Raw genomic sequence first — 27,351 nt, 5'->3', positions numbered from 1 at the left:
TAACAACATACCAAGACTATCAAGACAAGTCAAAATGTATAGTCCCGATATTATTTAATCAAATAATTAAATAAAATTAAATAAAAACATCAACAAATGTGTACGTCTCTAACCTGGAAAGAGTTTTAGCTTTCAGCTCAACCACTTCCTGTACAAGAACGTGGGAATGTGTCTACAGTCGTCATGCTGCACGAGATTCTGCGCAGATTCACTAATCTCAAGAAAGTGAATCGAATGAAACCACGGGCATTGGCGCAAGAGCAGTGCTATCCTCATGACATGCGGATCGACACTTCTCCGCAGTGTTTTTGGCGACATGACGCCCCCAGAGACGCCCTGTGACATGCTGAGGTAGCGGAAAGGCGCCATTTTTCCAGAGGCAGCAACGGGAACTCAAGTCATGCTGAAATAGTTGCTGTTTAAGCCCCTAGTATGTTTTAGATTTAGTCCATTCCGTCGAACATCACGTGTTTTTGTGCACAACTTTAAAATAACCAAAAATGTCTGCTGAAGGATCGGCCGACCAGGTACATCTTTTGAAATGAAATGGGTTTGTTTTCATAGTGATTGTGTGCGCCGAGGCCTGTGTTTGCGGTTGTCCTGGATTTGTTAGGTTGCCGGCTGTTTTTAATAGTCAACGCTAGCGCGTTGGCAGAATTGTTAAACTAATTAAACTAACCAGTTATGCACTGTGAATGCATTTTTAGTTAGCTAGGTAATGGTCTTTGGTTGGCTTGCTATTTTCCTAGGTTAGTTAGAATTAAGTTCTGCGTAACTATGGCACAATAGGTGCTTGCTAGCGAGCTAGATGGCTAAATAGCTTAAAAGGTGTTTTTCTGCACTGACGTGTGTTATTGCCATGTAGTAGTTTTAAAGTTGATAAATTTACCGACCTTTTCAGATTGATTATTCGCTGTTACCAGAGCTTAGGAGGGTTAAAGCCCCCAGGGAGTTTGCCTCGGAAGTATGTGCTAAACGCTACACTACACCGGACAAACGTTAGGTCACATTGTGTATCATATTATAATATATAATATATTTTTTCGCTGCAGATGGAGTTGTATATTTTTGCGTGTGATCGTTAGTTGGCTGCTAGTTTCTGTTCTGCAATTGTGCATTTAGGCTAAAACTAGCTGTTTTTCCTAAGAAGCACTATATAGATAGCAAGTTAGCTAGCTAACGCTACTGGGCGATGTTTGCAACTTACCTGTACGTACGTCTTTATGGTGCCGCACGATCGTTTCCTCTCATACGGTTTTTTTTTTTATATCTAATAGCTCGCTAGATACTAAAATGAATAATAAATCGGTTTGGTTAGTATCTTGTTACAGCGCACAACTGAAGCCGACCCTCTACTTTAATTTATAACGCCTTTCTCAAATGCCTTATCCTTTAGCATTGTTGGTTTATTTGAGCAAGTTCTTCGCCACTTACTGTAAAAGCAGTGATGTGGTGCAAGTTGATGAGTTTTGTCACAGACGTGATTTAGTGGTTATTTTTTTAATGTATAACGCAACTTTGTGTTACCAGTGGATGTGTAATTATGTGGAGTGTGAAAGTGCCGCACACTGGCCTGTTGTTTCTTTTGGTCTTCAGTTGCAGACCTTGTCTAATTTGAATTGCATTTCTTTCAGGCTGCGGAGTATGTCCCAGAGAAAGTGAAGAAAGCAGAGAAGAAGTTAGAAGAGAATCCATATGACCTTGACGCTTGGAGCATTCTGATTCGAGAAGCACAGGTTTAGTGGCGCAGGATTGCATTTCCTTCTACCTGGGGTAACGGGCGGGGAGCGGGTGGCGGGAGGTCCTTCAGCTGAAAGCTCGGTTCCACACCATGTATGCATTACATAGGATCATCTATGTGAACAAGTGTTAATTGTTTGAATGCATTCTGCTTTTTAGAACCAACCCATAGACAAAGCAAGGAAGACTTACGAGCGACTTGTTGCCCAATTCCCAAGCTCTGGCAGGTTCTGGAAACTATACATTGAAGCTGAGGTTGAGTTATTTATTTTTTCAGATTCTTTCCCAGTTTACTTGAGTGCATGGGTGTGTGTATCCTAACAGTATCAACAAAGTGAATTTCACACAAAGTGTAGAATGGTTTTGAACAGTCAGAAACCACAGTGGGGAAGTCAAAATTAACCTATTCTTTTTCAGCAGCTGACTGTAAATGTTCCAGGGATCGTACCCATTTCTTTAATATAACTGCAGTTTATGGGGTCAAGTGCACGTTGTTGCATGTTGGATCTGCAACAGTATTAAAACTATTTTAATAGTATCGGAGTGCTTTAGCCTTTTATTCACTTGTCGTGTCAATTTATTGCCTCCTGTGTCATTTCTTTGAGCTCATTTTATTAATGTTCATAAAGATGCTAGGTGGTCTTAATGTCATCTGAACACTTCTGATAAATTTTTTTGGTATCTTGTGCGCACTTATTTTTGTGCTGTTCTGCAAATGTCTACACATATGCAGCTTAGAAGTTCAAGTGGCAATACATTTGTAGTTTATAAATTGGTTTGTTTACCTTTCTATCAAATTAGGTTTGTGATTTATAATTCCCTTTCAGTGCTTCCTATTTGCAGTGTATTCAAATATGTGTTTGCATAAGCTTTGCACACATTACACGATTTATCTGTTGTTTTTCACTTAGTATAGGACAGTTGCATTTCTGGGGGAGATACAATCCTGAGACCTCATGAACAGTTAACTGAATACTCCACTGCAGTGATAACACACTAGTACATTGGGGGTTTGTTCCTCGCACACAGACATGCATGCACACACAAACAAATTTAATGTTCTTTAATAATGCAGTAAACAAGTCACTACATGCATTACATTATTACATAGATACAAGTGCATCATGACATAGCCTCTAACAATTGAGCTCCTTTATGTCAAAATTAACATTTTTCTTAAACTATTAAAAATGTACTTGCTTAAAATAGGAATGAATTCAAAGTAGTGGGAATGTTTGTTTTTTTTAAGAGTTTTGTGAGTTTTAATGAACACCCCAGTCTCTCTCTTATAGGGGCATTCTATGTTGCATTAACCAGTGTTTCACACACATTGGTCTCATCACAGGAACGTCTGGTGTTTAGGCTCTGAATTCCAGATGGTTTTGAGAGAAATTTACCGTGAGAGAAATTTATTTCAGATTTTGTGTATCTTTTTTTGTACCTTATCAGTGTCCAGTATCTCAGAAAATAATATATATATATATATATATATATAATCAGAATATTTTGTGGCAGATGACATTGACATAGACCACTGTGTAGCAAATACTAATCTTCAGATCATCTTAATGTCTTATTCACACTGTGAAGCCAGTGGCATGTTGTTAATATGTGACAAATTTTATCTCCCTTAAGAAATTCCTGAATGACAGAATAATGCACTGTTACGATTGCCTATTGTGACTCCATATTGTGGTGCAGTGCATGTTATGTACACCAGAGCGTTTACCATCGATTGATAGCTGAGACGTGACTTAACTTTGCAACTGTTTTAGTGAAATTAACTCTGTTGAAGTTGTTTTAATTGTTTTATTACCCATTCTGTTTGCTTTATAAAAATAAGAAATTTTTACTGTGAAGCAATTCCATATGGAAGATTCAATTTAGTTCATATTGGCTTCATATCTATAGTAATAGCTTGTAAAAGTTATAAGATTCAGCTAATAGCCTGTGGTACCATTAGAATTGGCTCCAATTGGATATGTCCACTTTTTTGGGTTTTCAGGAGTGTGTCCCTCCATAGTAGTTTGCTGTAGTCTGATATCTTCTGCAGAAAAAACAGGCCTATGTATGCATTATTTGCTAAGATACTGGGACCTGGAAAGTAAACAAAATATGAATTTTTGAGCTACAACTTTTTCACAAAAACTTTGGAATGCAGAGCCTAATGTCAGATTTGTTTAGATGAGTGACTGAGGAATATTTGCTATGTGATGTAAATCTGAAACCAAAGTGTGTGAGCCTATGAGTCTGCTCATACATTGGTTGATCTAAGAAAGAATGACCTTTTATTATTCTCCACAAATGGCAGCATTGCATTCACACAGCCATTGAATGCAACTGCATTGGGTAAAAGCAGAATGCAGGTGGAAAATTGGGAGAAATTAAAAGTGAAATAGCACACTCATTAACATTAGCAGTCAGCATATGAACCATGTAAAATCAAGCAGAGAAGGTGAGGTTTGACACTGCATTCTGGTGACGTAAACATTCTGAGATAAGAGAGTGGCGGTTGCAGCAAAATCTGAATGTTAATGCAACTTATTGTATGCTTAGATACATTTGTTAAATACCTTTGAATTTTGTTAAAGCACATTGTCACATTAATACTTTTTTATTTTGTTAAGTTATTAATATTTTTGTGATTGCCACTGTTTCCTGAAGTGGCAGAACTCGTCCCATGCTGTTAATAGGTTTCTGGTAACAGAATTCCTGATAATACAGCAACCTTATGGAAATCTGCTTCATTGTGTGCAGTATGTAAATTACCTCTGAGCCCAGTTGATCTAGAACAGGAAGTGCTGCCTCGAAACCACATAGCAAAGTTCTCCAGTACTGTATCTTGTTTTGTAGCATTAGGTGATATATGACATAGCATCCTTTTCTTATTTTGTTGTTTTCTATCCTCCTCCAACTGGTCTAGTCTCCACATTTACTAAAGTAGTCTAGATTGAGGTGATAAGTCATTCAGTTTAGTTTGTATTATTTGATATCCTAAGTTTTGAATTAGTTGCATACCCATTGCAAGGCAAGAATTTATTACCAAAACATTGATCAATATCTGGATCACTTTAGGAGCAGAAGTGTTAGTGAAAATCAGGAATTGAGACTGATGTCCTTGCTGACCTCTTCATTTGGAATGTGACTGAATTAGCTCTCTTACGTCTGTGCAGTGCTAAATGTCTATAGTAACCACTACAGTATAGACTTATTGTAACCGGTTTTTATCATTAAATTGTAAAAGTAATACCAATGGCTGCATTTTTAAAGAAGTTCACGTATTGATCTTTTAAAGCTTATCTTGGCTTATTCACAAAGTATTGAGAAGTTAGTTCTCACATTTAAGTAATTACTGCTAAAATCCAGTTGAATGTCTTAAACCTGGTAAGTATTTGAAATAGAAACTTATAATGGTTTAACTTAAGAAGTGCTTTGTTTCTTAAACATATTTTGTCTTTGCACATGTCACATTGTCTTGTAGTTTTCCCGTTTGAGCGGCATGGGGTTTCCCAGTCAGTCATAGGGGAGAAAAGAGACTCACTGTTGTTCTGTAGCATTCAGATAGTCTACTTTTCCTGTTTCCATAACTCAGCTGAAGAGATGCTATCTGGGACCTAGAAAGATCCATGAAGGGCAGCTTTCTCTCTCAGTGCTCATGTATATTCGTGAACTGTCTGAGCTGGGGTGAGTTCAATGAGCAAGACATCACACAGTGTCATAGAGATGATGAGGAGGGGTGAAGCTGAGTTTGTGTAAAAAGGCTTGACAGCCTTTAACTGTGGACTGCATCTTCCATTGGCACTGTTGTGAATTTAGCTGCTCACTCAACTGTTTTTATTGTGTGTTATACATATAGTGACTCATGTCTTAAGTACATTTTGCATGTTTTGACATGATGTACAGCTCATGAATATACATGATGTTTTCATTCTGACAGATTTGTAGCAACAAACTATTCTAATAAGCCTAGTAGTTTCTAATTGTAAATTAAAAGCTAATGGATATCCCTCTGAAACATATGCAAAGGTTGCATGAGATATGTAAATAGTTATGTGCATTGGCCTTTCCCCATTATATGTGTGTGTGAATTGCACAACTATGTAAGAATTAAGCCTTTAATTTCAGTGTCTTTAAACTGAAGAGGTGATGTGTAAACAATTATCCTGTGTCCAAATTTTCCTTTGACTGTGGAGTGAAAGGAAAATATTTGCTTCAGAAACATCTGTTGTCATCCATATATTTAATGAGACCAAGTGAAAAAGCTCTTAGAGTGGAGTATCTTTCCAGTACAGAATATTATATTATGCAGTTATACTTTCTCACTGTTTTATATTTTTAATAATACATATTTTTTTAATTTTAGGCTGCAACTTGAATTACTGCCAAATATGAATTAAGATCAATGTTGATTGTCTTCAATAGGAAACCCAAGGTATCCTTTAAACAGTATTTTGCATCTGGTTTTTGAATCTAATATATCTTTAACATTTACTAGCACTGAAATGGCCCTGAATCAGTATTCTACATTGCATATTAACATCTCAAAACCTAAACTCGTCAAACTTGGCCTTGTGGAAGGCTAAAATGACAATTCGCCATCAGCTTTGTTTAGTGAAATACCTGTGTTATAAAAAGGAATTTATATTAAATTACAAATACTTGAGAATTCGGGTTGCTCTGAATCTGCACAGGTCAAGCCAGTATCTGTTCAGAATGAGGCATGTATTTCATACAATACCTCCTCTCAGGCTGATAGATGAATCTCTGCTAGAAAAATTCCAGTATTAAAACTAGAGACTTTTTTTCAGGTCAAATCATTTCTGCTTTTGCAGATTGCTGCTGTGTTTTAGCCTTTGTTTTGCACTTCATCCTTTTACTATGGCGAACCTCATCACATGTCCAAAGTACAGATCCTCACTCCACTTTTTTCCTACCAAACTAATACTTCTTTCACATTGCTGTGTGCCACAAGCATGACTTGAATACACTGTCAGGCAATGTCCTGTCCCTTTAATTGTCAGCCTCTATTTCCAGTGGCTGCCTCTGTTTCCTGCCACTGAGCAGCTGTTCACGTGAAGTGTGTGATAATCATGCCATTGTCATTATGGCTAAGTGGCATAGTACAAATGACAAGCCAGCATCTCTGTCATGCAAAAGATGGCACAGGCTTTTCTGTGGCATTTTAAATGCACAACTGTTCCCTGGGGCTTGGCACTGGCAATGTTATTAATTAAGATGTAGTTGATTGAATTCAGCCATTGCATAAGCAGAAATGTGTGTCTACTTGCTTTTTGTTTTGGTGATTGTATTGTGTCCTCTGCAGAGAAAGAGAGATGGATTTACAAAGGTATAAAATAAAACATGATCTGATCAATTCTGTACCTTGAATTATTGCATCTTGCATTTTTCTTCGTGGCACATTAGTAATATCCTCTTGTAATAGTTTGCAGTCCATAATGTAGTGTATGTTGTGAATTCTCACAAACACCACCACCTTCACAATAAATAATGCATCTTTACTTTCCCTTTCTCCTTGGATCTGTCCTGTAATTGGGCACTAAGTACACATTCAAGAATGGCTGTATGTGTTTGAGTGCTGGCACTGGACCAATAATTGTGGTTAGTGAAGGCTGATGAAGGGGCTATATTTTATAATAGTTACGGCTTTGTTGTTGTTGTACTTGCAGAAAATTTCTGGTCACACACTTGGTGTACCTTCACAAACATTACATGAATATAACAAGTTATATTCAGTTTAGCTGTTTTGTGATAGTCATTGTAAAATGATGTTCCTGTTATATTGAAACACATGCTGTATCACTGCATCAGCCACCAGAATAGTTGATGTTATGTACAAATACATGCAAAAGCAATATGTGCTTACCAAGAAGTGTGTTATTTAAAGAGCATCCAAATTTAAACTGGTCATGCATATTACAGGTAGATCCTTGTTCCTGTAAAGTACACAATGTTCACTGTTCTGTTAAACATGATTTTAGGGATATTTGTGTGCTGATTGTTTGGCTAGGAGTGTCTACTGCATTAGGGCCCTAATTGAGTTGAAGGGTAGAGGGTAGAACGTAGTTGTTTTCAGCTAAAGAGCTGTAACAGGTGCTCCTTAAAGGAGATATCCATGGCTTTATTTTCCAATTTCCGGTGAACATACCTTATGTCAGTGATTGTGACACATAGAATGACCTCATGTGGCATCAAAGGTTGTCCCTGTATTTTTATTTTGTGTCTTTTCTAGTAATCAAGTGGTCAGATGTGCTATAAATACACAAGGGACACAGATCCCTCAAACTGGTTTTGATATCTTCTGATTCCATCAGCACCTGTTGTTTTCCCTTTACTAAGGTGTGTATTGCAGTCTAATATTTCTATTCCATTTACCAGTTTTTACATACAATACTAATTTTCTGCCTTAAATATTTTAAGGTACACCAATAGATTTGTGCTGTATATATACCAGTAGTCTTATTTGAAATTATTTTTTAAATTTCTGGAATGTTTTTTGTAGCTTTTGGTAAGTCTTTGAAAATCAGTCCCATGGACAGTGCTTAGTAATTTGTAGTAAGGGTTACATTTACAATTTCTCATTTGTGATTCTCATTTGGCTACCTCGATATTTATATTAGTACTTCATTTGGGATTTAGAGAAATGCATTAGTTCATTATTAATTGTTGTGTTTGATAACATATTTCAGTCTAACAGGAATGCTACACATTTCTTTTCTGTAAGCTCTGGTTCTTCCTATGAAGAATTGTGTGTGTCTTACAGTAAACTGAGGCAGTGCCCTAAATTTAAAAGATGTGCTGTAAAGCTGAAGTTCTGAAAATTTGTAAGAACTTTATTCATTAACAGAAACGATCATTTATCAACAAACACACTTATCTTCTAGGGCAACATTTCAGCATGCTATGCAAGACTTACTTCAGGTTGCACTGTTTTTTTGGGGGTGGTGTCACCTATCAAAATGTCACATTATCAAATGTATTACATTTATGTATTTAACATTATTGTGACAGTTTTGGGAGTGATGGACCATTTTGCCAAATGGTTCCACTGGTTTTATGCCTCTGCTGAGATCGCTGACAACTACTTTCTCCAGCATCCCTATATTTGTGAACACTGTAATAGTACTGCAAACATCTCACAGGAGCCAGAAATAACATTTTTAATCATGAGTATTAATCCGGTTTGAAATGGTGGCGAATTTGTCCTTCACGCTCGTCTCAAGGCCCACCTGTGAAGCTCTGAGAGCCATGTGATACCCTAGAGCCAGAGGATGGCCACATCAGTGGTCGTATCTCCACTTGGTAGGTCAGAGGTCTGCATGGGCCTCATCCACAGAGAACTATTGCAATTTCTTCAGCATTTCAGACAAAGGGTTGTTGCATGGCTCTAATGTATCTCATCTGTTTAGTGGGATGTTTCACAGTAGTAATGGCTTTATTAATTTTTTCAATGTCTAATTTTGCTGGTGTATCAGTCATCTGTTTAGACTAATGTGTGAATGATATTACACTGTGTAATATCATCTTGTGGTCACAGTAGGAGAGTGGCTGATGTCTGGGGCTGATGTCTTTCGCTGCTTACTCAGCAGGGCAGGGACACGCCTCTGCCTCTGCTACAGTATCTCTCCCCTGCTAATGTAACTCGCCTCTCATGGCCTTCCAGGTTATAGAGAAGGGTGGAGGTAACTAGTGATGTAATGTCCCTAAAGCTCTTACTCCTACCAGTGATAGCCCAGTGCTTTGAAAATGATGTTATTCCTTATTCATTATTTTCTATCACATAGTGATGCAGACATTACAATAGCTAGATATAAACCTGCAAAAACTTGCAAAGTCATTAACCATAGCATTTTGAAACAGGTCTGTATATTTTGATTGTGGGTGGGAGTTTTTCTCTCCAGCTGGTCCCTCTCCTTGTGATAAGAGTACATTCCATCTTCTAGTTTCATATGATACACTGAAGTTCTCTTGCATTTTCTATGTAATTGGAGACAACCAAATGCAGTATGTTGGTTTGTGTGGATGGTAGTATGGATAACTTTAAGGAATACTGTCTGTAAGTATTACATTCAAGTTATGTACTGTATGCACATGGCCATGAGTGGCAATTCTGTTGGGATAAAAAACAAAAGGAGTGGTAGTATGCACATTGATTGAAATGTCATTCATTATGATGGTCATCATCATTAATTTATCAAAATGATTGACTTGAAGCATAGATCCTTCCTTCATTTTGTGGTCTGAAAATGATTGGCTAGTGTTGTGTGAACTTCACCTTGTTGATCTGAGAGGGTTTGTGGGTGCATGTAAGTTTGCATGTGTTTTGTTCGTTTCATTTTGTAGCCGAAAAAACACTGACTGGAGTTAATGTTGCATTTATAATCTGTCCGCAGATCAAGGCTAAAAACTATGACAAAGTTGAAAAGGTGAGTGCCAAACTTGTCGATGTTGATGCACGTTCTCACTGCATTATCATACACAACTCATACTTTATGTCTATGCAAAAGCAGCAGACTTTACAAATTGTTGGTTCCACAAGAGAAACGTTCTACCAACCTATTACTGCAGTCAAATGGAATACTGTAAACAAAACAGACCACAGGCAAAATGGCTGTTACATTCTGTATGGTTCCCCACTTTCAGTAGTTTGGGGCAAACATTTAGTAAAGAGTGAAACAAACTTCATTTTTACCCTTTACTTTGATTATGTCTTGATTTCTTTCAGCTTTAGTCATACCTGGAATCTGATGTGTGCACATTTTTAGCCTTCGCCTCTAATGAACCCCAGCATCTGTGCCGTATGTAGGCGCTGCACTTAGGGGCTGTCTCTGTCTCGCTCTCATTCAAGGATGTGGGAGTGATGTGTGCCTGTGTGTAAGTGTGTGCATGGACATGCCGCGGGTATCTCAGCAGTGATTTTGTGTGGTGTGTGGTGTGTGTGTGTGGGGGGGGGGTGGGGGGGCTCCTGATATTAATATGTCAGTGGCATTGCCGTCCCCACGCCTAACCAATGTCAGCCAGACTCCAGATTTGAAGCCACTCTGACTCAGCCTCCGCATCTCTAGAGAGGCTTTCCATGCATATAAGGCTTTTACATCTGCTGCACTACTCATTCACTTAACAAAGATCACAATAGCGGTGAAAAACACACTAAGAGTCCTATGCAGTGCAGTCCTAGAGCAGGCTCCCCAGCCATAGACATGAGACCTGGTAATATTCAGAATCATTTTGTTTCTGTCAGTAATTAAAGGGGCAAAGGGCTCAGCTGTATACAGGGTGAAACCATCACACTCAAGCATGAGCTATATTCACTGTCATCACAGTGGCTTGTGGTCTCCTCCATGTGAAAATGGTTGTCTGAGGTGCTTTTTGTCTCTCTCAGCTGTTTCAACGATGTCTCATGAAAGTGCTGCACATTGACCTGTGGAAGTGCTACCTTTCTTATGTCCGTGAGACCAAAGGCAAGCTGCCAAGTTACAAGTAAGATGGTTCATTCTTGCCTTTGACTGTAATATGTGTGTTATGAAAAGTGTCATTATCCAGGACTAAAATGGGGAGTTCTGTGGGAATTCCCATCGCCCAGTAGCACACAGCCTGTGTTGGCTTTTGCTTGTTTCCCCCAGTAAAATAAATAACAGAGCAGATTCCTTTTGTTTTCTTTCTAGTTGTAGAGTGACATTCAATACCTTTTTAATTTAGTTTCATCAAAGCATCGGCTCATTTCATCAATATACTTTTCATTGTTGCAAAAGTGAAAGATTGAAACAATGTGTCTGTCCCTGAATATTTTGAAGTGTTATGAAGGCAAATGCATCCCCTGTATTTCAGAGAAAAGATGGCACAGGCATACGATTTTGCTTTGGACAAGATTGGGATGGAGATCATGTCCTACCAGGTAAAGGCCCGCATGTGGACATGACCCTCCCCTCAGTCACATTTACCCCCTGGTTAAACTCAACCGTCAAACACATCTCCTCTCTCCCTCACAGATATGGGTGGACTACATCAACTTCCTGAAAGGAGTGTAAGTGTAAATAAGGGCTGTGTGGATGTGCAGATGTATAGATGTTCTCCTGTATAGAGGGGGTAGTGACCAACCACTGTGTGTGCTCTGCTCTGTGCCCCCAGGGAGGCGGTCGGCTCCTACGCAGAGAACCAGCGAATCACAGCAGTGCGCAGGGTCTACCAGAGAGGCTGTGTCAACCCCATGATAAACATTGAGCAACTGTGGAGAGACTATAGCAAGTATGAGGAGGTGAGCACCCCACCCCGGAACATGGTTGTACCTTTGATAGCCATTTAGAGGTGGAATAGCAATGTTACACATTTCATTTTCATAAATAGCATGTATACAAGCTGTAAACATTACAGATACATAATATGTAGTGTAGTGTAACATAGCATAGTACAGTATGTGCAGCCACCATAAGAAGTATGTATTTTGTGGTAGGGCATCAATGTGCACCTGGCAAAGAAAATGATTGAAGACCGCAGCAGGGATTACATGAATGCCAGGAGAGTCGCTAAGGTAAGTCCTCATAAATATTTCTTCCACACGCTGTTATCACATCACTTTAAACATACAGCATGGGTGGGAAATTGTATAAGCCAAGTACATTAGCGCTGTTAATTACTGTGCTGCTGACTCAATCCCACTGCCATGTATCAGGGAAATGTTTGTTGATAGTGATATTGGAGTTAGTGAGTGGCATAGTGCTAAGGAGCAGGGCTCATAATCGAAAGATTGTTGGTTTGAATCCCTGCTGGGGTATTGCTGCTATACCCTTGGGCAAGGTACTTAACCCACAATTGCCTTAGTAAACATCAAACTGTATAAATAGATAGAACTGTATCTGATGTAAGTAGCTCTGGATAAGAGCATCTGCTAAATGACAATAATGTGGTCTGGGAGTTAACTTGAATGGATACACTTCTGTTCTTTTGTGCTGGTAGTCACTCTGGATAAGAGCACCTGCTAAATGAATGTCATGTAATGTAGTGTAGTAATGGTTGTGTGCATGTGGGTTGTGGGTACCATAACCACTCCACCATACAGGAGCCCCTATATTGAGGTAGAAGTATCAGAGGTATGTGTCCTGCTGAGTGGGTGCTTAAAGAGCCTGTGGCCTTGGGAATAGGAGTACGAGACAGTGATGAAGGGGCTGGACCGGAACGCCCCATCAGTACCCCCCCAGAACTCCCCCCAGGAGGCTCAGCAGGTGGAGATGTGGAAGAAGTACATCCAGTGGGAGAAGAGCAATCCACTGCGCACCGAGGACCAGACTCTCATCACCAAGAGAGGTGAGAGCCCTCCCGGCTGCCCTCAGCAGTGCTGATCCCTAACCAGTGCTCAGTGCCTCATACATAGGACTCACTTGTTCAGCACTGATCTTAGATTGGTGGCCCCAGGGCACTGCTGTCACTATGCATCTCACAGGCAATGTTTTCAAACAGGCTTCCTCCATCCATCATCTCAGTTTTAACAGCAAGTATAGGATATATATATATATGTTAGGGCTGCCCCCGACAAAGATTTTCTTAGTCGACTAATAGTTGTTAGTTCAAGCCATTAGTCGACTAGTTGTCGCACGTTTATGACATTAATTTAATTATCTAAATATATATATTTTTGGGGCATCAGAAAATGGTTTGAGTTCCAGGGCTGAGGAAGAATCTTACAAGTAACATTGTTAACACTGTGCTACGTTACAGAGAAATACAAAACCGTAATAATGAGCCTTTAAAATATAAATTTTACAAGCGCACGCACGAAGCAAGCCACTTGTTAATGACAATGCTAACGGCAAAAGCGGTAATGACTCTGAATGTGTTGGAACAACCTGACTGAACATTTTGTTAATTATTTCAACACAGGATAACATAATACAACTTATGAACTTGTAACGCCAACACAATAACTTATAAAACAAATGATAAATAAACACGAAACAGAACATGAAGTTAAACATGCAGTAAGTGAGGTAATTTAGCTTCCCCAGTCCCCACGAACACTTGGATAAACTTAATAGCGCATATGACAATATATTATTTTGCCGCATATAGCCTTAACTTTGCAATTCGTTAATGTTAATTAGGCCATTAATTATTTAGCATAATGGAATAACCCTTTCGCATGTAAGGTCACACCGGTGTGATTAGCCGTTTAGCGCATATGCTAAAACCGGTGCGATTAGAACATTAGATTGGAAATATTCCAGCTAATTTTAGCTTTTAGAAAACAGTTATTTAACGTTGAAAAATAAAGCAAATGCTAACTGAAAAATATGAGAAGCTTAATAATGCTAATGAAAACATAACGCAGCGCGCTACATTGCATAAAAATAAGTTGCGTGCGAAAGGGATAATAACGTTAGGCTACTTAGGGGAGAGCAGGGACGAAAGTAACACATTTTTCGGATAAACGTCATTTTAAAAGAACGTTCCAGTCAGAAACTAATTTTCCTTGTGATCAACAACTCAAGTGTGTGTTCTATCAATACCAGTTGCTATGTTGTACAAATGTGGAACGACTGCGGTATAATAATATAATAAATATAGTTGTTATTGTAGAGGGATGAAAGAAACAACTGTTACAATCGTCCCGACAATGGCTCCTGACAGTTAAACCTGACTGACTGAGAAACTCTGACATGGCAAACTTTAGGATGTGTTAAAGTAGCCTACTGATTATTCTGTCAAATGGTCATGACTATGACACATGAAACAATAGACGCAACTTGTCATTAAAAAAAGTGAATTTACTTTCCACGTGATTTTTTTGGGTTCTGGTAGGAGTGTTGCATGCTGTACATGCTGATGCAGTCAGGCATATCCGACTTGTATGGGCTTGGAGAAAATCGCTGTGTTACTTTCGTCCTGGCTCTCCCCTACATGTTTCAGATGATATGTCATGTTTGAGGTCGACGAATGATAGGCGAATATTTGTCACCTTCTTAGGGTCGTCCTTTACACGCTCTAAATGATCCCACACTTTGGGTGATTGCCTGCCCGACATAGTCTAACTTTTTAACGACAAGGCGCAGCTGCCCAATGGAGTTTGAGGGGTTTTTTTTTTTTTTTTTTTTTTTTTTTTGCAACTAACCGACCGATGAAAACTTGGTTGACTAAGACTCTTCTCATCGACTAACGTTTGGTCGACTGTTAGGGTGTAGGAACCGGGGGGGACAGGGGGGGACAGGGGGGGACACCTCCCCCCCAATATTTGTGTGGCCTATTTTTGTCCCCCCAACTAGTTACCCATTAAATTAATTTCTCTAAATGAGTAAAAACATTTGTAGTCGTGTCACAACAACTGGCAAATTTAGAATAAAAGTTTAACTTGGAAACGGAATATTGTTCTCCCTGATCACGTTTTGTGAGCGTGCCACTTTAAGGCCTACTGACTGGATCATTATCAAAAAAACACGCAAGCACACACAATCAACTTGAACGTTAGCCTTAAACATGCACCCACTCCCCGGGAGAAGAAAAAAAAACAGACATTAGATCATTTATTGGTGTAAAGACTAAGTAAGGTAGATGATAGTGATAGGCGTGTGTGGATTTATTTAGCAACCAGTTTCACGTTAGTCATCTTTTGAATAATTTGGCAACAGCGATTGTAGCCTAGGCTATTAGCTAGCTAGTTTCTGTACTGTTGAAACTACTGTATGTTAAATAAAATTTGATTTCAGGATACGTTGAATTCATGTTAAACGATGACCGCAAGCACAGTAAACCCATTAAACAGGTTTTATTTTCAAAGATAACTCAGGGCTCCTGCTCGTTGACACAGCAGATTAACTGGGATGACACAGCTAGCTACAATAGTTGTTCAAAAAGCACTGGGCTGAAAAAAAAAAGTAAGTTCACGAGGTAATTTGTAAATCAAGGACGTAGGAAGTATTCTGGGCTACTCACCACATCCTATTTTCTGTATCAAATTCTCTATAGCCTACTACTGAACAGTATTCTGTTCGAGTAGCCTATGTATAAATTTTTCATATATAACGTTAGCTTGTAACTTCTTTCGCTGATCGTTAATGAACAAGCTAACATTAGCTAGCCAGCTGTTTTGTCACTGACATAGGTCTATTGCTGAGGTAAAGTTCATATCAGCTAGCTAGCTAGTAATACCGGTGGGAGAATTATATGACCAACTTTGTGAAGAAAACCTCACCACAGTATTCAGTTGACATTTTACATTTTAGAAACTGCAGATGAATGAATGTTTTAATTAAGTTAAACAAAAAACGTACACACAGTGTGTAGCTACTGTACTTCCATGCTTTCCTGTTGCTCAAGGCCACAGATTTTCATCAACATTGCACCTGTTTTCCCTGGCTACACAGTGAGGGAAAATCTGTCTGCTGTGTGTAGTCCATAACTGGTAGTCTTCTGCTGTGATCGGATGGCATGCATCATTCATTACATCAAAGTGTGACATTTGGTTATGTGGATTAGTGTCAAACACTTTCCATCTCCACAAGGAAAATAACTCTTCTTATATATAGGCCTAATGAGACACATCCTAATGTTGGGTGACACACATTCATGTTGGGCAAACTCTGCCCCAGTTGTGCATCTCCTATATGTCAAGATGAGCTTAATAGTAACAGAGGTATGCAGCTCTTCTCGAAAGCACAGCGGTGTTTAAACGCGCATACCTTCTTTTTTCAAGCCATCCTGATATTGTTTTATTTTTCAATCAATATATATGCTCCTTTAAGGACTGGGATTACGTATACAGACATAAAATTCATAGCAAGTTGTGCCCCCCCCAATATCAAACTCTCTCCTATGCCCTTGTGTGTGTGTGTATATATATATATATATACAGTGCCTTGAAAAACTGTTCAGCTCCCAACCTTTTTTCACACAAATGATTTCCACGACCTGAAATTTTGACTAATTAGAGATTTTTTTTTTATTTGTGAATCACTCAACTCTGCAACAGTGCAGCCCAAAAAGAAATAAAATTTAAAAAAAATTAAAATAAATTCTAAAAAATTAAAGAATAAAAAAATTCGAGAACTGAAATGTCAACAATTATGTCATCCTCCTTCTTTAGTAGCAGCAGTGGACAGCAATTTTGAGGTCTTTCCACAGATGTTCGATGGGGTTAATGCCAAGACTGACTAGGCCTCTCAAGGATGTCGATTTTCTTCATTTTAAGCCAATCCAATGTTGCTCTTGCAGTGTGCTTTGGGTCATTGTCCTACTGAAACACAAACTTCCTCCCTAGCTTATACTTTCTGGCAGAGGGGAGTAGGTTTTTATCCAGAATCTCCGTGTATTGTGCAGCATTCATTGGGATTCACTGGGACTGCCAGTCCCCCCAGCATATGTCACTGTGAAGATGGTGTTTCTTGGCTGGTGTGCCAAACTTAGTGTTTGAGCCAGAAAGTTGCAGTATAGTCTCATCAGACACAAGACCTTCTGCCATATCTTTGTAGTATCTTCCAAGTAACATTTTGCAAAGTCTTTATGGGCAAGTATGTGCTTTTTCTAGCAAGAGCTTCTTCCTTGCCACTCTTCCATAAAGGCCCTTTTTGTACAATAGCTTGGAGATTGTTGACCCATGGACATCATTTTCAGTTGCAGCCTTGGACTTCTGTAGCTTGGTCAGAGTGACAGTTGGCATCACAGTAGCCTCTCTGACAAAAGCCATTCTTGTTCGATGAGTAAGTTTAGGGGAGTGGCCTGCCCTAGGCAGTATGGCTGTATGGCTTCCATATTTCTTCCACTTCTGTATGTTGGACTGCACTGAGCTCCAAGGTATGTTCAGTGCCTCTGAAATGTTCTTGTATCCTTCCCCAGATTTGTGCACCCCTCACTTGTTTTGAATGCTCTTTCCTCTTCATTTTGGTTTGTTCAATGGAAAATCCAACCATACTGTCCGACTTTTTAGAGAGGGATGGTATTTATGCTCAGGAAGCAATTCAAAACACGTGGTCCACTAATTTCCTACACAGGTGTAGACCATCATCAAATTGGATGATTTAATAAGATAAGGTTTTGGATATTTGTTTTGATTTGAAAAAGTGCTGTCTGTCTTTAAATGGACTAGGTTGCATTGTTGAGTGACCATCATGCTCTCTTGCAGTCATGTTTGCCTATGAGCAGTGCCTCCTGGTCCTGGGACATCACCCTGACATCTGGTATGAGGCAGCACAGTACCTTGAGCAGTCCAGCAAGCTGCTGGCCGAGAAGGGGGTACGTTGTCTCCATTTTCCATTGAACGTTTAGAAGCAGGGCTATGTTGTGTTGAGGAGTAGGAAGTGAATAGCAGCCATTCTCTGTGTCCAGGACATGAACAATGCAAAGCTGTTCAGCGATGAGGCGGCCAACATCTACGAGAGAGCCATCGGCACGCTGCTGAAGAAGAACATGTTGCTCTACTTCTCCTTTGCTGACTATGAGGAGGTAACCACCACAGACCTGAAATAAGTAGAGTAAAATAACTCAATAGCGCAGAACTGGAGTGGCTATAGTGATATAACTCAATGCCATAGAACTGCAGTGACTGGGGTGGTATAACTCAATACCTTAGAACAGAAGTGACTAGACTAGTTTTATGCAATTACCATGCAACAAGAGTGACCATCCTTAACAAGCCTATGCAACATTTTGACTCATTATTCTAATGTTAACTACAACATTTTTGCCATGTGCTGCTTGACAGACTGCCACTTTCACTCAGTTAACATCTTGAGTTTGTAGAAAATGTGAAGTACATGAAGTTATCATACGAGCACATACACGGTCATCATTATCATTAGTTTGCTGGGCAATGTACTTGTCCATATTGATTGGAAAAGTGCTTTTAAAAAGGGAGGGAATGGGAAAAGGTTTTGGCCTGATTCAGCCAAACCAAAGGGAGGGGTGTAAGCAAATGTAGGCAGTCTTCACAAGAGGCAGAGGAGAGTGGATAAGTAACAATCTGTTGTCTTTCAGAGTCGAATGAAACACGAGAAGGTGCACAGCATATACAACCGTCTTCTGGCTATAGAGGACATTGACCCAACATTGGTGAGGTTTAAACTTTTCTACAGCACTCTTCCACCATGATAACGGGTTAGTTTTCTCTTACAGTCAGCATATCAGCACATCTCTTCATACATCCTCATGCAGTAGCTCGATGATGGAATACTGTATTAACCCCCATGGGGGAGATGCCATGCTAAGGGAATTTGGAGGATGGCAGGCTAGGATTTTGATCTGATGTCTTTGCTCGTTGCAGGTGTACATTCAGTACATGAAGTTTGCCAGGAGGGCAGAGGGTATAAAATCAGGCCGGACGATCTTCAAGAAGGCCCGAGAGGACATTCGGACGCGGCACCATGTCTATGTGTCGGCTGCCCTGATGGAGTACTACTGCAGCAAAGTGAGAGTGGCACGAGCACACCTCCTATCCTCACCAACGTCATATTTCACTGAAACAGGCCTTCTACAGAGCCGATTCCATTTTTACTGCGTCCTGCTATAAAACAAACACAAGGTTAAGAATCCCCTGTCAGAGCACCCTGGCCAAGGAGTGATGTCACCAAGGGAGTGCAACACTCGTCTCCTCTCTCTGATGTTATTCTGTGTTGAAAGCTGAAAAAGTGTATGAATCATGCAGTATTTGAGTAATAACCCAGCTCTCATTTATGTAAATGTAAGCATAAATCTCATATTCACTTCATTCATTTATCACATAGGACAAATCGGTGGCCTTTAAGATATTTGAGCTTGGCCTGAAGAAATATGGAGACATCCCAGAGTATATACTAGCATACATTGATTATCTCTCCCATCTTAATGGTGAGTACTTTTTCATTAAGTGTTATCTGAGAAGTAATTTATGTTATGCATCCTTTACTAAAATTAAAGCTTTCCAGATGATCTGTTTTTGAGCAAGTCAGCTCTAGACAGTGTGTGTGATTGTTATATTGTCATCAACCATAATTGAGAACAGCACTGAATCTGGCATAGATGTGCCCTCAGAGAAGGGAATGTTATAAAAATCATTATCAAACAAGCTAATTACAATCTGCTAATTCATGTCGCTCAGCTACTCAGAAGCAGCATGGAGCTACTCTACAGTAAATAACAAGGTTTGTTTGTCTTGGATGTGCGCTATTAGTTTAACACAGAGTGCAGGAGGACCACCTCTGAAAATATCATCTGGAAAGAGCTCTACGAATAGCACCCCTGCCTCTCATGTTCACATCCTGTTTTTTTCTCCCACGACAGAGGACAACAACACCAGGGTCCTGTTTGAGAGGGTTTTAACTTCAGGCAGTCTGTCCCCTGAAAAATCTGGGCAAGTGCCACCGGCGCGCGCATGCACACGCAGAGGACACCCCTGCACAAAGTCATAAAGAAAGCAAACCATAGATTATTTACAGCTTTCCTTTGCAGTCTATTTATTTTTAAAGGATGAAACTGTAAACCCGCTCAAAACTTAATCACATCCCTGAAATATCTCCCCTTTGCTTTCATAACTGTTCTGTCTGCATCCTAAAGTTGCGAGGTGACATTTAAAAGAGGTGCCCATCCTTTAACTCTGTAATGGAGAGTGGGTATGTGTCATGACAGTGCCACTGAAGGCCTGCCTTTTTCTGTGTGTGTCACAGGGAGATCTGGGCTCGCTTCCTGGCCTTTGAGAGTAACATCGGTGACCTGGCCAGTATCCTGAAGGTGGAGAGGAGGAGGCTCACGGCCTTCAAAGAGGAGTACGAGGGCAAGGAGACGGCCCTGCTGGTGGACAGATACAAGTTCATGGACCTGTATCCTTGTTCTACCAGCGAGCTTAAAGCTCTGGGCTACAAGGTAGGCATTTGGCAGCGCTGCGGTGGGAATGAAGGATCGCAGAAGCTATTCATAGCTGTAACCTTTTCACCTAAAGATCATGTGTTATGGATAGGGGACGTGGGCTCTGTCAAAGGGACATGGGACCAAGTCTTGCGTAGGCCCATTAATACAGTTCTGCTGTATGTAGAGAATGCAATTTTGTGATCATTTTGTGAAAGAGCACTGTTCTCTTCATGATTATCTGTTTAATTATGTTTTCAAGAACAGTATCAAAAAAACAAATTTTCAGCCAGCAGATTGTTTTGAATAGATGTGAAGTGGAGTGGAACTCCACTCTGTGCAACAGATATTCTCCATGGAACAAATTCAAGCGATCATCTAATTCCCAAACCCATCTCTTGGGCGCACTGAAACCTACTCTTCGTCTATGCAGGACGTGTCCCGTGCCAAACTAGCAGCTCTAATTCCGGAGGCTGTGGTCACCCCCTCGGCGCCCGCTCTGAAAGATGAGGTGGACCGAAAACCGGAGTACCCCAAACCTGACACCAACCAGATGATCCCTTTCCAGCCCCGTCACCTGGCCCGTAAGAACCACGTTTGAGCCTCATATATCATGAGCTCATAGGTTAATTATGCTTGTTTTTTTTTTTTTTTTTAAGTCAATGACTCCAATAACCGCAGTTCTGTTGTAATACGATACTTGTGCCTCGCTTCCCAGCTCCAGGATTGCACCCTGTTCCAGGGGGGGTGTTCCCTGTGCCCCCTGCTGCTGTTGTCCTTATGAAGCTGCTGCCCCCACCCACCTGCTTCACAGTGAGTGACGGTGCGGAGAGGGGCGCACCCCTCCAGGGGGTCTTGTTCCCTAGGCACACATTCCTCCCTAGACACAGAGGACTGTAATTTTATGGGTGTGGTGCTGAGATTGTGGATGCTCTATTGTAGGGTCCCTTTGTTCAGGTGGATGAGCTGATGGAGAGTTTCCGAAGGTGTATACTCCCTGACTGTAAGTTTCCATGCAGTGACTGAAATGCGTCACTAGCTTGACCAGTGACTGTTAGCAATATTGCTATGTCAATATCAAGGCTATTCTCATGGTGTGCCAGGGTCAGGATTTAACCTGACAGACTGTTAACACACCAGTCCCGTTTTCCATAGCAACATGTGATCTGAGCAAGGTTGTACATTCTAACCTTTGGGAAGGCCCTCCATTTGCATGCCAATGTATTACCTATAGAGTTGATTTTAAAAGTGTAGTTCAGTGTGCAACAGCAGTTTTTGCATGGATAAAAGAACTCCTTAGTATAATATAAAATACACTGTACAGTACAAATACTGTCCATACCAGTGGATCTACACATGTGGCTGCATGGCGGACTCCGCTGAGGCCCTGCATATCTCCTGGCCTGACGCAGTGATCTGCCATCTGTATGGCTGCCGCATCCTGACCCTTCCCTTTATGGTGTTCAGCAGTGGACGCTGCAGTGGAAATCATCACAGGGAGACAGCCGGAGCTGGCCAGTGAGGGGAATGGCCCAACGGAGAACAACGCCGTCCCCAGCAAGTCACTGAAGAGGCCCAACGCCGACTCAGACGAGGAGGAGGACAAAGGCGCCATTGCACCCCCCGCGCATGACATCTACAGAGCGCGGCAGCAGAAGAGGATCCGGTGAGGCTGCTTGGCCATGTCACCCCCTGTCTGTGTGGCAGTGTACTCACAGGAACCTGCTGCCCACAAAACACCTCAATGAGTCATCATCTCCAAAATCTAGGCCTCTTCCCCCAAATGTGAGTGCCTTCACTGATAAGGTGGAGAAAAAGAATCACTGCTGCTGGCCCGCTGAGCACATGGCTCCAGGTTATGTTTGATGAAGAGCAACTCACAGGAAAGTTTGATTTAGTCTCTGTGTCCTTTTGCACACATCTACTGTCTATTGTGGTTTCATTCTCTTTTTAACAGTTTTATTTTAAAAACTGGGTGGCTTATATTGTACAAAGTTTTTAACTGAAGTCCTTGATTTGACACAATGTTCTGCGTTGCCATATGTAGTTCCAGTACTGATGGCAAAGTTGATTCATTCTGTTTTGTAGTCAAATGCATTTCCTTTCAATAAAAAGGAAAAAAACTCATTCTCTGGTGGTGGCTGGCTTTTTAACTGGTGTGAAATGCTGAATGTGATGGATTTTAAAGCCACCTTGGTGATACCTCAGGGCCAACACGTTTCCATCAGTGTTCCATCGGGGCTTACCTTTTCCTACACTGTAGAACGTGGACAACTTTGAGAATTAATTTGTTTAAATGAAAAAATAGCAAAATTATACATATGTAATATGGATTAAAATGCCAACTGCCAACTTAAAACAATGTTTTCTGTTAATTGCATATAAGAAATGAAACATTCTACACCTAAAATGGAATTACTTTCTCTCCCTTTTGATTTATATTACCACTTGAACTGTTGGCAGAAGCCATTCAATCACACCATGAGATGGAGAAATTAATATCAGAAGCCAGCAACATGTATTGGCTAGAATTGGCTAGATGACATACTAAACTTCAGCAATCTACAGAAATCTGCAAATATTCAACTTTCTCTGGTGACAGAACAGACAAACAGTCTAGAAATGACTCCACTAAATTCAAGCTGTGCAAAGATTCAAGCCCCAAGTATCAAATTAATGTGGGCAGAAAAAGGCATAATCTAGCTTGTCATACTATTCCCCACATATCAAAAATTAGTACATCAGTATACATCAAAGCTGGACTCACTAAAAATATGAATCTTGTGTTTTACATTTAGGCTAGGGAAAAAAGATGGTGACCTGAAGGATTATTTACATGTTGAGTATTCTCCCTAAAAACATACCACAATCCCTGTCTAAACAAATACTGAAATAATATCTTCCAGTTACAGTTCCTATGTAATCCGTTCATACAGCTGGATATTTACAGAGGCAATTGTGGGTTAAGTACCTTGCCCAAAGGTACAACAGAAGTGTCCCAGCAGGGAACTATCTAACCAGGGTTACAAGCCCTGCTCCATATCACTACACCACACTGCTGCCCAACCTAATAGAAGGTTCTTATAGTTACATTACATTATCCAGAATAACATACATATCTTTTTAATATCATGCATTCCGACATATCATGCATGCACTAAGGCAATTTTAGTCAACCACCTTGTGTAGAGGTGCTGCCCATCCAGGGAACTGAACTGGTAACGTTTTGATAACACAGCACTACAATTACATTCTTTCTGTAAGACAGAAAGAAGACTAATATTTGGCTATTTGACTATTGGCTGTCCTAGTGTATTCAAAAGAAAAATGCTTGTTATTAATGAAAGCATGTCCAAAGATAAAAAGTTCAATTCTCAACAGTACCACAAGGGGGCAGTTCTGCTGTATGTTGCTAAGTAGGAATGAAATAAATGAAGCTGCACTGAAAGAAGGTATTTCATATTTGAGGGCTTCATATTATCATAGTGAGATGCTTCAGTCTTTTTTATGGCCATATAGATTTTCTCAATTCTAAAAATAAACCTTGATGATGTAATTGCCTAGGTATTTAGTCATCTTCTTTTGATTTCCATTACCTTCTTTCCATCCTTGGTATTTTCACATTTCCTTAGAGATCCTTTCTCCACCCTGTGTTTGACCTGGGTGTTTTCCATTTCAACATCTTTGTTTACTGTGATCTGTGCTGGACATGGGTTGTCATGAGGGTGGAGAGAGAGGGAAGGAGGAAGTAATAGACTGGGAGAGGGATGGGGAGGAATGGAGAGAGAGGTGGACAGCATGGGCTGATTATGTAAGCCAGATGCATGCCTGAGGAGTGTCCTGCACTGTTTTCTGCTTACACAAAGCAGTTACAATTAATCTCTCCATGTAAAAATATAGCCACCACACGTCAACAACAACGACATGAACTGATGACATGGCGCTGAATAATTTAACAAGAGACACATCTTTTGGCTTGAGTGGAAACTGTTGTGCTGTGGAACCCTTGTCTTTTGTGTGCACATTCATACCTGAATCTTGTCCACAGCTGAACTGAAAGATCTTTTTTTTTTTTTGCTGAAGGGTAGTTTTAAGTCACATCTGAAGGTACGTTTTATGAGCTAAACAACAGTTTCCCCATTAAATGTGGAGGTTTTTTTAAGCTAAATGGCAGTTTTAGAGGCATGAAAAAGGAGTAGTCAGCACTTTTCCTGGAGTTATGAATTCACTCCTAAATCTGTCTGTTGTTACGCACATAGTACTTTGAATATAGTCATTTGGACCAATTGACTAATTGATCTTAAATGCAGTTTTGGGTTAAATATAGCTTAGATTTAACAAAAATCTCCCAAAAGTCCCTGAAATCTGTGCAAGTTACACAGACTGTGTGTATCACAGTGCCCTAGCTCACAGGGGACCAAGGGTTACTTAGGTGTAGATTGTATATATACAAGATATATAAAAGTATAAGCACTCCAGTGTCCCCTGTACTGTATCCTTTGTGTCACACAAACACAGCTTTACAACATTACTGTCATTTAGCAGATGCTCTTATCTACAGCAACTAACAATTTTACCCATTTATACAGCTTGATATTTACTGTGGCAATTACGGATCAGGTACCTTGCCCAAGGGTACAACAGCAGCGTAATAGCAGTGCCTAACCAGCCACCTTTTGGTTATGAGCCCTGTTTCTTACCACTATGCCACACTACTCCTCTACTAATGTGTGGTTCAAGGATATGTGCAATGTTTTCACTCAGGGATGGGATGTATCAACATCAATTATAACCATGTCCACGCTTATGTAATAGTCATTCCACACAGCCTGTGTCCACTGTTTTACATTTCATTCAGACTATGTAATGAATTCACATACCTATTTAGAGGATGAAGAGGATAAAAAACAACAACAGTAACACATTCAGGGTCTGAACCCAAAGCCTCCAGGTCATGGGGCAAGATTTTAGTGAGATGTGTAGTATAGAATAGTAGAGAGGAATATCTCAGTCCACACAAATTATGAGACTAACAGACACAAGCCATATACAAGTCACAATTAACCCTGACAGGCCTAGTCCCTCCTAAGGATTTCAGGCCGTATTTAAAACAGAGATGAGAGCATAGGCCCATGGATTTATTGCACACTGAATTACAGTAGATCTCTTTGCAGAGACGGCTGGCAGATATATACCATCAAATCAGTCCACTTGGCACCAACATTCTTGCTCAAGACCAGGGTGGAAGTAGGCATAGATGAAAACAGGAAGCCAAAAGGAGAAGAAGGACTCAATTTGAAGTTGCTGGGTAACACTGGTTAACTCCCTCTACATCTTGAGGGTGTTGTCATGTGTTGATTGGTCCTGGCTCACATGTGTATTCAGACAGTCACAGAATACTTTGAACACAGCCCATTGCCCTTCTTTTTCAGAGGCCTTTCCAACTGAGATGCACAAGAAGTTGAATTTTATGTTAAATATATATGTTAAATTATATGTTACTTAATAAGTATGTGTTAAATTTTCAATCGAATTTTCTTTTATGATGATTACAAATTAAAATGTGGTAGAACAGCTATGAATTTGTGGACCTATGTAGGTTGCTCTGCATGAGAACATCTGCAAAATGACAATAATGTAATATGACTAAATCAAATGAAATATTCCAAAAGGAAAAGTACTGTGTTAGGCAGCAAGCCAAACATAATTGTCTCCTCTACACCTATGTGCAAAGGATGGACTTGGAAGGCCCCATTCACAATGAAGTATGGGCCAGGCTGCTGTTGGTCACCATCCTATTATTTTTTGGTATATGTTACAAATTCAAAAGTACCTGTGCAAAAGCTCATTAATGTTTATCCCTTTGTTGAAATAATGTTTCTTCTGTAATTTCTATTGTGCTTGTGATTGCATCCAATCAGATTTAGCAGAGCTGGTGACGGGACGCAGGTCTGTTAAAATGGACACCATGACGTCTCGCTCGCTCAGGACTTCATCTCCCATCATCACCGTTTTGCAAAAATTTCCCTAATCTACTCACCCTAACATTAAAGACAAATACTAACTGGCCAATGATTTGTGTGATATTTGTTATGGCCAGTTTAGAATTATTCAGAAAATAGTTCACGCAGCTGAAAGATGATGAAATTATATGAAACATTTTTCAATCTATCATTAATAAAGTATGTAGTACATAAGATCATAGAATGTCCTGTACTGTAAATATTAGGGAAGTGTTCATTTGTTGTATTAAATGTATGTTTGTATTAAATTTGTTTCATTTCTATGCCATTTTGTTTATCATTTCTATGCCGACGACATGCAACTCTTCCTGTTGTTTCTGCCATCTGACACACTGCACGCATCTCAGCTTACCTGAAATGCATTTCACAGTGCATGGTGGACAAAACTGAAATGCTTTTCATCCCATCCAAGTCCTCCCCATTTCAAGAGCTCTCCCTCAGCCTACACTCTACAACCCTTACAACCAATAGCACCATCAAAATCCTTGGTGTAATACTTGATAGACAACTGTCCTTCTCCTCTCAGGTGGCAGCGGTGAGTCGGGCTTGCAGATTCTTCCTCTACAACATCCAAAGGATCCACCCCTATCTCACTACGTATTCCACAGAGCTTCTAGATCAGGCCCTGGTCCTCTCACGCCTAGATTAAAGCCACTCCCTGTTTGCTTGCCTTCCTACCTGTGCAGCCCTATGTTCCCTCAAGATTGCTGCGCTCTGCATCAACAGGGCAACTGACTGTCTCAACCCGATGGAGTCACTCTTCTCACAAACA

The 27,351-nt window shown here is 40.1% G+C and overlaps 1 protein-coding gene across 1 annotated transcript; it reads left to right on the top strand.

Annotated features, from left to right (window-relative positions):
• The first annotated feature begins 361 nt into the window (after window positions 1-361).
• cstf3 (cleavage stimulation factor, 3' pre-RNA, subunit 3) lies at window positions 362-22,530 on the top strand. The gene is made up of 21 exons (XM_036544211.1): window positions 362-527; window positions 1,635-1,736; window positions 1,900-1,995; window positions 10,152-10,184; window positions 11,141-11,238; window positions 11,587-11,653; window positions 11,748-11,782; window positions 11,887-12,013; window positions 12,209-12,286; window positions 12,897-13,059; window positions 17,864-17,973; window positions 18,067-18,183; window positions 18,715-18,789; window positions 19,001-19,144; window positions 19,461-19,563; window positions 19,996-20,065; window positions 20,379-20,574; window positions 20,990-21,140; window positions 21,275-21,369; window positions 21,499-21,559; window positions 22,024-22,530. The coding sequence occupies exons 1-21, from the start codon at window positions 501-503 to the stop codon at window positions 22,224-22,226; spliced, it is 2,151 nt and encodes a 716-aa protein (XP_036400104.1). The 5' UTR covers window positions 362-500; the 3' UTR covers window positions 22,227-22,530.
• Window positions 22,531-27,351: the final 4,821 nt, after the last annotated feature.

This window comes from Megalops cyprinoides, chromosome 13 (assembly GCF_013368585.1).
Source record: "Megalops cyprinoides isolate fMegCyp1 chromosome 13, fMegCyp1.pri, whole genome shotgun sequence".
NCBI lineage: Eukaryota > Metazoa > Chordata > Actinopteri > Elopiformes > Megalopidae > Megalops > Megalops cyprinoides.
This window is presented reverse-complemented; position numbering and strand designations above follow the sequence as displayed.